This window comes from Camelina sativa, chromosome 7 (genome assembly GCF_000633955.1).
Source record: "Camelina sativa cultivar DH55 chromosome 7, Cs, whole genome shotgun sequence".
In the NCBI taxonomy this organism is placed as follows: domain Eukaryota; kingdom Viridiplantae; phylum Streptophyta; class Magnoliopsida; order Brassicales; family Brassicaceae; genus Camelina; species Camelina sativa.
Window position 1 is genome coordinate 12,356,636 of NC_025691.1, and position 13,743 is coordinate 12,370,378.

Below are 13,743 nucleotides of genomic sequence, written 5' to 3' on the forward strand. Positions count from 1 at the left end.
TGATTATTGCAATATTAAAAAAATTACTGCGATTACTCTAATTGAAATTAACGTTTTCCCAAAAAATCAGGACATAATTACTCAAATATACTACAAACCGAAATAAAATCAAATCGACCTAAGTTAATCCTTTGATTTGACATTAAAAAGGAATTTAATTAACATCACATTCACCAGAACTAAAGTAATTACACCTAATAATCCGAAATCATTTACCTAATCTTTTTTATTGTCAATCAAATCATTTACCTAATCTAAGATTATATTTTTCAATCGAAACAATTTACTTGGAGGGAAGTGAATCTTTTTAAAAGTTAAAACATAAACCCTCATTGGACTTACTACCCCTATATATATGATCTTCCTATCATAATCATTTCCACCAATTCACCATAAACCCTCATTGTGTTTCTAATTGGTTTAAATTAAATCAATTAGTTTAAAAATATTGATTTATCTATTTAATGGTATAGTGATATAGATAATAATGTGAATTTGATTTTTAAAAACACAAAAAGACATCAAAACTTTCTACACCACCTTAAAATTCTTTTCCAAGTTCAAATATTTCACGGGTGAAACGTATTTTACAGAAAATAAACGCAAATTTGAATAAACGAAAAACACTTTACTTACATATTTTGTTTTATATAAACAAATCTTAAATTTCAAATAATAATTTGACTCATAATATTTTGTTTAAATCGATTTATTCCGCACACAGTGCAGGTTGGTACCTAGTAGAATTTTATATAGCTGATGGAAAAAAAATACAATGTTTGTGCTTTAATACGGTGGTACAACTTCTTTTATATTCTTTCCGTTTCAAAATATAGGATGTTTTAACTAAAATACGCAGATTAAGAAGTTTTTACTTTTAACAAATTAAACCAATCCAAAATAATACTACATAATATAAAATATTAAATTAATCTAAAAGTTGTATAGAAATTTGAAAATATCCTATATTATGAAATAAAAAATTTCTCTAAAATAACTTATATTTTAAAAGGGAGGGAGTAGATTATAGTCTCTTCTCTTGGGACTTTGGATGTCTTTATTTCGCCGCTTAATCCTTGAAACTCAGTTTGGGCAGCTTCTCTTGCATTGATTACTAGCTTTGGTTAGGATCTCGCCTAACGAGAATTGGCCATCATCAAAGATTAGTTCGTTCCTCGCAGTGAGCAAATCTTTTTTTCTATTATTTTCTTAAATCTTTGGCATTTCATGGTTAGGTTAGTAATAATCCCTAAATCAATATCAAAATCAAACAGAAAAAAAATTTGGAAATATAACCAATACCCAACAACAATTGCAAAGAATATGAACAAGATTAAGCTTAAAGCACAACAGAAGGAATCAAAAATTTGTTCCTCTTGTTTGTGTCACGTCATCTTTAAACACGCTCCTTGAATGATGTTTCTCTTTTTCACTTTTGCAGTAAAGTCTGCTCTTTTATTATAAGAATCATCTTTCTCTCTCACACTCCCCCCCCCCCCCCNGCTTTCTCCTTTTTTTCTTTCTAATGGCGATTATCACAGAAGAAGAAGAAGAAGAAGGTACAAAAACCCTAATTACACCGAAAGACTCTGACTTTTCGAAATCGGAATCGACTATGAAGAAGAACCCTAAACCCCAATCTCAAAACCCTTTCCCATTTTGGTTCTACTTTACACTCATCTTCTCACTCGCCACTATCATCTTCACATCTCTCTCTCTCTTCTCATCTCACAACGATCCAAGATCTTGGTTTCTCTCACTCCCACCAGCTCTTCGCCAACATTACTCAGATGGACGAACCATCAAAGTCCAAGTAAACCCAGACGAGTCACCAATCGAAGTCTTTGTAGCTGAATCAGGTTCGGTTCATACAGAGAGTGTTGTAATCGTTCATGGGTTAGGTCTTAGTTCGTTTGCTTTTAAGGAAGTGATTCAGTCTCTTGGATCAAAAGGGATTCATGGTGTTGCTATTGATTTGCCTGGGAATGGGTTCTCTGATAAGTCAATGGTAGTGATAGGTGGAGATAGAGAGATTGGGTTTGTGGCTAGAGTTAAGGAAGTTTATGGTTTGATCCAAGAGAAAGGTGTGTTTTGGGCGTTTGATCAGATGGTTGAAACTGGAGATTTGCCTTATGAGGAGATTATAAAGCTTCAGAATTCGAAAAGGAGAAGCTTGAAAGCTATTGAACTAGGGAGTCAAGAAACATCTAGAGTTTTAGGTCAAGTGATTGATACTTTGGGTTTAGCTCCTGTGCATTTGGTTCTTCATGATTCAGCTTTAGGGTTGGCTTCTAATTGGGTTTCTGAGAATTACCCGAGTGTTCGAAGTATAACTCTAATTGACTCTAGTATCAGTCCAGCTTTGCCGTTGTGGGTTTTGAATGTACCAGGGGTTCGAGAGGTTTTGTTAGGGTTTTCGTTTGGTTTTCAGAAGCTAGTGAGTTTCAGGTGCTCAAAGGAGATGACTTTATCGCAAATTGAAGCTCATAGGATACTTTTAGAGGGAAGAAATGGGAGGGAAGCTGTTGTTGCTTCGTTAAAGAAGTTGAACCATAGCTTTGACATTGGACAATGGGGAAATTCAGATGGGATCAGTGGTATCCCGATGCAAGTGATTTGGTCTAGAGAAGGGTCTAAAGAATGGAGCGAGGAGGGGCAATGTGTAGCTAAGGCTCTTCCTAAAGCAAAGTTTGCCACACACTCAGGGAGCCGGTGGCCTCAGGTTAGAGATTCTTTGGACTTTTAAAGTTACTTCAGCTTTTTTGAATTTGTCAAAGCAGAAGGTTTTGTGTTTATACTAAAATAAAAAGTTCTACCGAATCAATCTCTAGTATGTAATGAGTAAGGTTATAACCATATCCAATTTAAAAATTCAGAGTGTCGTAACCAACTATAGTTGAGATTGTTCAAATTTGATTGTTATCTTGGTCTTGTACATACTTCTTTTTACCAGTGGTTTGGATCTTTACCATCCTGCTCTCTAGTCCGATAGGAGCAGAGCATCTTTAGCTCTATAGCCTGTCTTATAGTGTTGCTTGACTTGTTTGAAGAACACAAACTTGTGAGTTTTACGTTCATCCAATACACTGGTTGACTTTTTTAGTTTTAAAATAAAAATGGCACATTAATCTTAAATTGCGACGTGTTCGATTAGATGTAGAGTTCTTACTGGCACTTATATCACTGAAGGGTATATATCTGAGAGTATTCACACTAACTCAATATTGGTTTCCGTAGTGATTTTTTCGAGTTTGAGTCCTTAAAACTTGTGGTCATTCTGATGATGCAGGTAAGTAAATCCGGCGAGCTTGCAGATTACATTTCTGAATTTGTCTCTCAGCTCCCAAGATCCACCAGAAGGGTTACTGAAGAACCTATCCCGGAGAAAGTACAGAAACTGTTAGAAGAAGCAAAGGCTGGTGGTGACCATGACCATCATCATGGCCACGGGCATGCACATGTTGGTTACACGGATGCTTACGGTCTTGGTGAAGAAATGACTACTTGATAAGTTGATATGCCTTTCGAGTTCTTGTTGCTAGTTATTATTATACCATGTAAGTTTTAAGACTATTCTGAGACGTTTTTTTTTTTTTTTTTGGTTTAAATACTACAAAATATGAATCTGTGTGTTTTTTTGTAAGTCGAACAAATTTCAATAGAAAATTTCTCTTACATTTTTTTTACTTCTAGAGTTCTTATGCCTATGGGTCGTTCCGATTAGTGATAAGCTTACGGCCACGGCTCACTAAATGTATCTTTTGAAAGTGTCAAGTCTCACGCACACATATACATTAACTTGCTTTACACAATAAATGTAAACATACAAAACACAAACAAACCAAATTAGGAACGATCGCCCGCAACGTGTATATGTTATTTGGTTATGGTGCACAAATTAGTTGTCGATGTTTTGGCCTATTTCTACCTAGGGGTGTCAATCAGCTGGTCCGGTCCGGTCCGGCCTGAAACCCGTAAAGCCCGCATATGTTTGAGCCCGGCCCGGCCCTGCCCAAAATATTTCCGAGCCTATATTTTAAAGCCCGAGCCCGGTCCTAACAGGGCTACAGGGTTTTTCGGGCTTATCTTACCGATCAGAAATTCAAGCCTTAAAAAGTAGTGTTTGAAGATGTAATATAAAACAAATCAATCAAAAATTTAATAACTCATCTATATTCACTACAACCAACTTAATTTAATAGAAAAAGTTTAAAACTAAATAAAATTTTGACACTTTAACCAAATAAACCAATATATAATTCATATAAAACATCATAGATAAAAAAATTTAAAAGTATTAAGTATGGCAATTAAGTAAATATGAAAACTAGGATTAGAGTTTACAACTTTACTTACAATAAATTATTAATCAAATATTGCAATCAAACAAAAATGTTAACAAAAACGTAAAAATATATTTGTTAAAAGACTTTTTGGGCTGGTAGTCCAAACCCGGTCGGACTAAGCCCGAAAAACCCTATTGCCCAAACGGGCTGAGCCTAAAAAGCTCAATTTTTTTTGGACATATATATTTAAGCCTGAGCCCAGTGTTTTTCAAGGTCGGGCCGGGCCAGCCCGCGGACTTTAGCCGTAATTAAGATGCCTATTTCTACCTCATCGGCCATATTAATACTGTACATCTTATTATTAAATGCCTATGTACGTTTTCATTTCATGTTGATGCTTTGGCGTTACAATCAACTAATAAATAATCTTAATTCTGAATGAAATTATGGAAATCATCAACTAGTTAATCTAAATTCTGAATGAAATTATGAAAATCATCATCTAACCCTGTGTTTTCGAGGCTTGTGTCGGAATATTTTGGCTTCGATAGTGGTGGATTCAATCTAATATTTTGTTTCTATAGATTAAAAATGAAATTATGTTTTAAATATCTTTAAACGATGTAGAAGATTAGATTTAAACTAATGACATTACCTTAATATTTAACCAAATTAATTAAAGGTTATAATTTGTGAGAAGTGATGTGAGCACAACACGTAAGCACAATTCACTAATATTGTTTATCAAATAATTTACATTGGATTTAATAATAATAATAATAATAATAATAATAATAATAATAATAATAATAATAATAATAATAATAATAATAATAATAACAATAAAACTCAACTTTTCTATTTATATAAATTATCATATTTAAACTTTAAACGTTATTATTTTGTTGCCTTAATTTTTTGATTTCTTACTATAAATATAGTACCTAGCTACTAATATTTATATTTATAGTACGTACTAATATTTTGTTGCCTTAATTTTTAAACTTTAGTATTTTGTTGCCTTAACTACTTAGTATGTACTATAAATACAATTTTTTCTATATCAAAAAATTTTCAAATAATTTTCCAAGGATTTTTTTATTAAGTTACCTTTTTTACGTGACACATGGTCGAAGATGTTTATTGGTTCATGAGAGGCTATAAATTGGAGATCAATATCACCATCATAAAACATCTTTTCTTGGTGGAAGCCCCTTGGCAAATTTTTATTCATTTTGATTATTCCTCCAAATGTTCAAACCCGATTATAGACTTATAGTATCTACAAGGATGAAGTTGGTGGTTTTCTTCTCGCTCGTGCTCATGTTTTCACTGTGTTCTTCGGGTAAATCACAAGTTAAATTAATAAAATCGCTAATGAATTATATAACACATTGGTTAAGTTTAAAGAATAACAGTTTAGAAATGTCAAAAGTTGTTATTTGATTTTCAAAAAATATTTGTTTACATAGTAGTAAGGATTAATAGCCAAGACATTGTCTTATTCTTAAGAATTTCACACCTAATGACCTGAAGCTTAATATTCCTTACGATAAGATGTTTTAGCCAAAAAAAAAGTATTTTATTATAGTGATCTTCTATATTTTTAATTTAAAAGTAATGAATTATTTATATTTCATAAATTGTATATTTCAGTTTATTTTTTCATTGGTTAAATAATGTTTATGTAGATAATAATTTATGTTTTTTTTTAAATAAATTCTTTACATTCTTGTATATATGAAAATCTTAAACATTAGATATAAAATTATATAAAGAGGTGAAGTGACCTTAGTACAGTGACCAATGATAAGTTTTTAATGCACAAGATACCATCACACTAGAGATCAAATCTCACTTCTCTGAATGTAGGAATTTGACTAATGAGCCCGTGTGTTGTAGTCCACTTGTTGACCAAATTTTTTTTTATATAGGAGAGCAATATGTTTTTTTTTTGTCATAGCAGATCTACATTAGGAGGAGTTAGGACACGGGCCCGACACTCAATTTAAGAATTTTTCAATTGATTACTAATTAGTAATTTCACCTCGCTCATTTGAAAAAAGTGCCCCATATAATATCATAGTGTCTACATGTTTTTCATTTTATTCTTTTTCCTAGATCCGCCAGTGATACACCTTTTATTAATAAGACCAATGTTTAAGAATACATCTTGTATATTTTGTTTCTTAGGGTTTAAAACAGATAATGGTGTTACTGTCACTTCTAGTTCTATCTATCAACATTCCTCAGACAAGGTAAGCATTACAATAAAACACGTTTTTACTTTCCATATATATCAGCTAATCATAATTATTGTTGTCATTTATTATTTTTATTATTATTATTATTATTATTATTATTATTATTATTATTATTATTATTATTATTATTTGATAAACTATAGGTTGAAGAGAGTAGTGAGAGCCTGATGGACTATCCAAAAACAGGTCCCAACACACCAGGTGGAAGCCGTTTTCGTCCACCACATCCTATGATGAAGAAAAAGATTTCCTCATAGAGCAATAATGTTTAACACGGGATCAGTTGACCATTATAATTGTAATGCGAAAAATCCTTCCGTTTAGGGGTGGGAGAACCTTCTCATTCACTCTTTTTTAATAGTCAATCAAAATTTGCCATATAATATTATATTTAAAAATAAATCAAAATTAAAAAAAAAATAACTGAAGAAACAAGGTTATTAGACTATTTATTAATGAGTTTAAGTATAAGTTTGAATAAAAGTTTGAGTTTTGTTTTTACAATTAAACAAATAGATATATATATATATATATAGGTTTAGGTTTTTTAAAAAGTATTTAGGGTTTAAATTTTACAATTAAAAGAAATCATATGTTGGTTTGGAGTTACAATAGAATTGTTAATTAGGGTTTACATTTTACAACTAAAAAATTATATGTCAGTTTTGATTTATAAAAAAGTGGTTATAATTTATATTTTATAGTTATATAAAATTATATTTCGGTTTATAAAAGAATAGTTAAGGTTTATATTTACTTATAAATAAATTAGATCACATCAGAAGCTATACTATCAGAACTATACTATTAAAACAGAACGTTGATACAAAAAAAAAAAAAAAAAGAACGACCAGGTATCCAGCAAGGCATCATCGATATGGTACAAACCTAAAATTGGCAGACCAAACTTGTTTGTGACTGTTTGTGAAGTCTGTTCGTGAAGTCTCTTAATTTACTATAAAAGTAAGATCGCACAGAGACATAAAATAACTTGGACAACACTTTTGTCCATTGACATAGAAAGAGAGAGAGTAAAACGTTCTAGAGAGAGAAAGCTTCGAGAGATCAACAGAGAGAGCACTTGAATGGTGGTTTATGGTTGATTTCCATCTGTGATTTCAACCCCGATCTCTGCATTAATTCTCAAACGATTCATGGCATATTCGTCACTGAACCGGTGAAGGTACGTTTCCGGTTTCACGCTTCCGCATAGTAGTTCAACACGATGATAGCACGTGTTCCCCTTCTTCAGGTAGTGGGCCAACAATTAACTCACAAAATAACTTGCATAATCAAATCATAAATTTGAAGGACAAGTTTACTCATTTGACCATATCAATTAATTAATGAATTGATTCACAAATTTAATGTCAATATTTAACCACCTCTTTTATACAGCATGAACCTTCTTAGCTTTCTAAGTTGATGGACATCTGGTGCACTAGAAATGATCACATTGTGGAACATGTTTCTTTCGCACTTAAAAACCGCTTCTAAAAGTCATTCTTTTGAAGTATATGATCATAATAATATGTTTTGAACCATAAAAAATGCTTATAATAATGTTGTGTTATCTTCCCATAAATGATCGTAACATTAAAGATATAGTAAAATATGTTTCAGAAAAATATCTTTAATATTTACTTAATACATGTAACACTCTGGTTTCAGAGACTTCCAGAGAGGTTTAAAATAATTGATTTGGCCACCTATATCACGAAAGTATACTTATATTTTCGTTTAAGGGTCCCGAGAGAATTCCATAGTTAAGCATGCTTATGCTGGAGTAGTCTTAGGATGAGTGACATTCCGGAAAGTGACTGTCAGAACTGTGCGAATTAGGACAAAACACAAGAAAATATCATGTGGCGATTTGTAAGGATGGTAACAAGTCTTTAAAGCCTCCCAGACATAACAAACCGGCCGTCGGATATGGATGGGCTTACGGGCCTAATGAGAGGACATAAAGTCCATTAAGGAAGGTGGGTCCATGGACTGGGATTGGACATGGAGTCTACTAAAAGGTACCGGTCGGTGCATTACAATTACATGAATATAATATAAAAATAGTTAAAATATTAAAATAATAAATGATACAACTGTCTTTAAAATAATTTATAATTTTTCGTAGTTCTTTCCACTTTTATCTTGATTATTTTTTAATTAGATCTCCCAACAAAATAAAATATTCTTATCAATTAATATTGTTTTAATTTTATTGACAGATTTGTTTCTTTTATTTTTTAAACCTTTAAAAACACGTTACAATTTATAACTAATAAATTTTATTTAATTTATCTCGCAAATAATATATGAAAAATGCAATAACTATCTGATCAACTGTTTCTCTTTGAGAATATCATATCAAATTAGATGGAGTCCAAATTTTTTTTTCGGAAACATATAGATCGAAATCGAAGTTTAGGCTATATTTACTTTGATAAGATAATTTTCAAAAATAATAAACTACATTTTTTTATAGAATTATGCTTTTTAACAATTTATGTAATTATACTTTTTCACAATTTATTTAATTATGCTTTTACATTCATGTAATATCACAATTTAAATCATATACTGTAGAAAGTATCTCGTGGACATCATTTGTTGACAAAAAAAAAAAAAAAAAAAAAAAAAAAAAAAAAAAAAAAAAAAAAAAAAAAANCTAGTTTTCTTTATACTGTATTAAAAGGCTGTGGATGAGCTGCTTCTGCGGCGATCAAACCAACACCGCCGATCAATCAATCAAACACAATCTCGCCCTCACTTCTGATGGCGCTTTCATGCCGTGACACACTAATCCTTATATTCCAGAGGCTTACCGTCGCCGATCTAGCGCGTGCGAGCTGCGTCTGTAAGGTTTGGAACTCTGTAGCCACAGAGGACGATCTGGTGGTATCTGCTTTCACATCTCCGTGGCGGATCAAAGAACTCGTTGGAAGACCAGCTTCTGGTTCGTTCTGGAGAGACAACGGAATCTGGAAATTTGCAATTTCTCATCGGATTCGTCGTGGTGATAGTGTCACTAGCCTCGCCGTCAAATACTCCGTTCAGGTAACGAATCCAATTACCTCTTTCGATTTCTTCGATTTCTCAATTCTGTGTTCCTTTGGAAATGTTGTTCTTGAATCCAGATATATAAATTGAGACTATGTTGAATCTGAAACTTAAGAATCTAAGTTTGTGTAAGCTAAAATTGAATCCAAATCCATGAGCTTGACTAGTTTGAGTATTACATATGTTTAGGTTATGGACATAAAGAGGCTAAACAATATGATGAGCGACCATGGGATTTACTCAAGAGACAGACTGCTTATCCCGATAAGCAATCCCGAGATTCTTGCAAAAACCACTTGCTACGTAGAGGTAGACAAACATGCCAAACGCGAAGTAGCTGTGCTTTACCTCGAAGGTGCACCAAAGAGAGAACAAGATGTATCTGGTATGAATCAACTGTCCAACTTATCAGCTGATGGAAAGCGAAGGCTGATTGAGTCTCTAAGGAGAAGCATGCAAGTCGACGATGGAACTGCTCTGTACTACTTGGCTATCGCTGAAGGAGATCCCAGATCCGCATTGTCCGAGTTCTCGGCTGATCTCAGGTGGGAGAGGCAGGCTGGTCTCAACTAAGCTTTCGCAATTTTAAGCTCATGGATGTCTGATCCAAAAGGTAAATGAGTGTTTATAATGTATATGACATATAGCGTGCCATCTTGTTTAATGTTTCCAAGTATACATAAACTAATATACAATAGATTATTAGTATGGGATTTATTCTCTTGCAGGGTGAGAAAGTATCTTATCAGGAGTATGATTCATGAATTAGAATGTAATTAGCTCCAGTATATAAGAGTTATGGGGTGTGGCTACCCTGGCAAAGTCTCTTATCTTCCTTGCTTGTTGTTGTTCATTTGGTGGTTCGGTGACCGAGATCAATTTCAAATCTCTCAAACCCTGTTGCCTTCCCGATAAGAAATGTACATCAAACCCTGTTGTTTTAGTATAAGCATACTTAATAAATCTACAAAGTTGTTCTTCCATGGTCATGGTGTGATTAATGTTATGTGTTATTATTGATTCCGTCTTGAGTTATGAATGTAATCCATAGTTAGGTTTAATAATTATTGAAGTATAGATCATTTCACAGTTTTTAATTATCATCACATTAGTTTCAAACTAGAAGCACTATGTTATGGCATGGACGGATGGACCACTATCTTCCAAATTGTAAGAGAGACATATGATGATGTTATTATGGACCAAATTAGCATGTGTTTCCCAGTCGTTAAAATGTAAGAGCAGAGAATTTGAAAGAAATACGATTTATCAAAATTAAAAGCAGTAATATGATTCGGAACCAATGAACATTGTAGTACACTAGCTCGAGCCAAACCAGTCTCCCTAGTGAATATTATAGTACTAGCTCAAGCCAAACCAGTCTCCCTAGTGAACATTTTAATACTAGCTCAAGCCAAACCAGTCTCCCTAGTGAACATTTTAATACTAGCTCAAGCCAAACCAGTCTCCCTAATGAACATTGTAGTACTAGCTCAAGCCAAACCAGTCTCCCTAATGAACATTGTAGTACTAGCTCATGCCAAACCAGTCTCCCTAATGAACATCAAGAGGTATGCAGGTAGGTATCAACTATTATTAACTACTTGCCTAATTGACACCTCACTATCATTTTATTATAAATAGAGGTCGGTATTATATTAAGGATACAATATCCAACATTGGAAGTTGAGTAAGATCTTAAGTGGTATATATAAGATATGGGTCTCTCCACTCATTGCCAATTGGTTTTGAGTTGGAAGCCCACAATCTAATATATTATGCGAATTACATCTAAGTATAGTCTTAGTCATGGCTAAGTTTTTTACAACCATTATCCTTATCTTTGTTGCTCTTGTTCTATTTGCTGATTTTGGTGAGTGCCTTATCATATGCCTTGAGAATGTTATTCAAGATTTGTTCCTTTCATTTATATAATTAATCTTTCACACATTTATACGCAGAAGCACCTACAATTGTGAAGGTGGCGCTTTGCAATAGGGAAAGTGAGACATGGTCAAGGCGTTGTGTAAACGATGGTCAGTGCAGGGATCATTGCATTAACAATGATATAGGAGTAGATGGAAACTGCGCTGGTGGCTACCCGTGGTACAGAGGATGTTTCTGCTTCTTCGCTTGCTAATATATACCAAAAGCTATTCGTTGCTTGCTTGTGTGTTTATTTTACATAAAATAATTCTGCGACATTCCATGGAATAATATACCTACGTCTACCATTTAACATATGACATGGATCTCCAGCTTGTGGATCTCTATATCATAACCAGTGGCTTTGACCCAAAAAAATATACAAGAAATATTTAGTTTTAATTAATATTAAAAACAAAAATTAATAAGTTATATATGTGCATTATAACTTGAAGATGTTCTGAGGCCATAAAGCATGATAAGTTAGTTTTCTCAGTATTCTACTTTGTCACAAAAAAATTCCTTTATATCGGATAATAACATATTTCATGTTATGAATATTTAAGAAATGGTACTCTTAACACGATAGCAAGAGAAAATGATGTTGTTAGCATTCGTTTTAAAATAACCATATGTATCATCGTGTTCTCTATCTCTAACTGGTTCAGTGGCTGCTCTAATTAGGGGTAGGCATTTAAACCAAACCAAACCAAACCAAATTCAATCCTACACTCTAACCATTCGGTTATTTATTTTCTCAATCAAAACGGTTCGGTTCGGTACGGTTTTAAACCAAATCGAACCAAAAACCAAGTGTATTTATTAATTAATAATATTAATAAAATTGTAAATATATGATCTTACTTAGTACAACTTACATTTGGTTTCTATTTTACTTTATTTTTACTTTTCTAATAAAATTAACTAAATATTAAAATAGATTTAATTATATTTAACATTAGATATTTTATTTTTATATGGTAAAGTTTTTTTAGCTTTGCTAATTTATTTTATTAATTCACTTACAATTTGTTGCTTAGTTTATACCTATAACCAAACCACAATAAATTTTATTTTGTTACATTAACTAATTTTTAAATCGAATTAAAACTGAACCAAAGTAAAACCAAAGCGAATTAAACATAAACCGACCCTAACACAAACCAAACCAAACTAACCAAAATCAAAATACCCACCCTCTAATAAGGATGAATTCATACCGTGTTGTAGTGCACGTCAATATCTTTCCATTCAGGTACGTGTAAAGATATCAGCACAAATTACACTTTCTCATATATATATTTTTTTGTTGTCTTTTATTTGCAGGAACCATTTCGAAATGATAATTTCTTTTATTTTGTTTTGTCAACTCATATATATATATGAGAGAATCATCTATATAATATATTAGTACAAATCTATTGGAGGATACGAACATGATCATGAGATTCAATTCAAGACAATTAAAAAGAATACATAATGAATATACATATTCAGCTATAACACTTGTACAGTTGTACTGTTTTGAACCTTGCAATCTAACGACGATCAACTCCCCCACGAGCTGATATCAGGCCCGCAATTAATCGAACACAATAATAGCAAACCGAAACATGAAAAATTTCCAGTTGTTAGACCAGCTTCATTGATGCTTGAAAAAAAAAATTATAGAAAAACTGAAAATGTATTATTTTTACTGTATATATAGTTTATTTTCTTTTATTATATGTAGCCATTAAAAAAGCAACAAATGTCATTTTATTTTTAGAATCGGCTCCAGAAATAGAGATTTTAGGTATGGTTCAATCTTTTTATCTTTCTCTGTCAGTTGTATATCAATTTTTTATTAAGTGGTATTAAAAATGATAATATTGAAAATTTATGTGCCTTTAATTTTGTTTTTTTTTCAAAAACTTGATTTCATTACCACACAGTGAAGTACAAAGAGGAGGAGATAAAGCTCCAAAGTTTAGAAGTAAAAGCAAATAAAGTCATTCCCCACTACCATACAAAGATCGACAATTAATCCAAGAGAGTTTTGAGTCACAAGCAGAGAAGCCAATGGCACATGAGAAATCAATGTGTGTTGATAAATCATCCACGAGAAACTCAATGGAATACGAGATGGTCCCTGCCCAACACAGACTAGGTGACATTGATAATGCCGGCATGGCTAAGCGTCTCACCGTTGCTCGTTGGCTAAGCGTCTC

At 32.4% G+C, this 13,743-nt stretch overlaps 3 protein-coding genes across 7 annotated transcripts; all 3 read left to right on the plus strand.

Annotated features, from left to right (window-relative positions):
- On the plus strand, positions 1,475 to 3,684 carry LOC104701015 (protein AUXIN RESPONSE 4). Its single transcript, XM_010416634.2, has 2 exons — positions 1,475 to 2,722; positions 3,290 to 3,684. The coding sequence occupies exons 1-2, from the start codon at positions 1,526 to 1,528 to the stop codon at positions 3,506 to 3,508; spliced, it is 1,416 nt and encodes a 471-aa protein (XP_010414936.1). The 5' UTR covers positions 1,475 to 1,525; the 3' UTR covers positions 3,509 to 3,684.
- Positions 9,199 to 11,691, plus strand: LOC104701016 (F-box protein At1g55000-like). Of its 5 annotated transcripts, none has more exons than XM_010416639.2 (3): positions 9,199 to 9,604; positions 9,797 to 10,220; positions 11,569 to 11,691. In XM_010416639.2, the coding sequence occupies exons 1-2, from the start codon at positions 9,323 to 9,325 to the stop codon at positions 10,178 to 10,180; spliced, it is 666 nt and encodes a 221-aa protein (XP_010414941.1). In that variant the 5' UTR covers positions 9,199 to 9,322; the 3' UTR covers positions 10,181 to 10,220; positions 11,569 to 11,691. The 5 variants fall into 5 exon arrangements, with proteins under 5 accessions (XP_010414941.1, XP_010414939.1, XP_010414940.1 ...); XM_010416637.2 differs by lacking the exon at positions 11,569 to 11,691 and adding an exon at positions 10,306 to 10,625; XM_010416638.2 differs by lacking the exon at positions 11,569 to 11,691 and adding an exon at positions 10,314 to 10,625.
- LOC109125630 (defensin-like protein 18) lies at positions 10,763 to 11,848 on the plus strand. Its single transcript, XM_019227638.1, has 2 exons — positions 10,763 to 11,480; positions 11,569 to 11,848. Exons 1-2 carry the CDS (start codon positions 11,417 to 11,419, stop codon positions 11,745 to 11,747), a joined length of 243 nt encoding a protein of 80 aa, XP_019083183.1. The 5' UTR covers positions 10,763 to 11,416; the 3' UTR covers positions 11,748 to 11,848.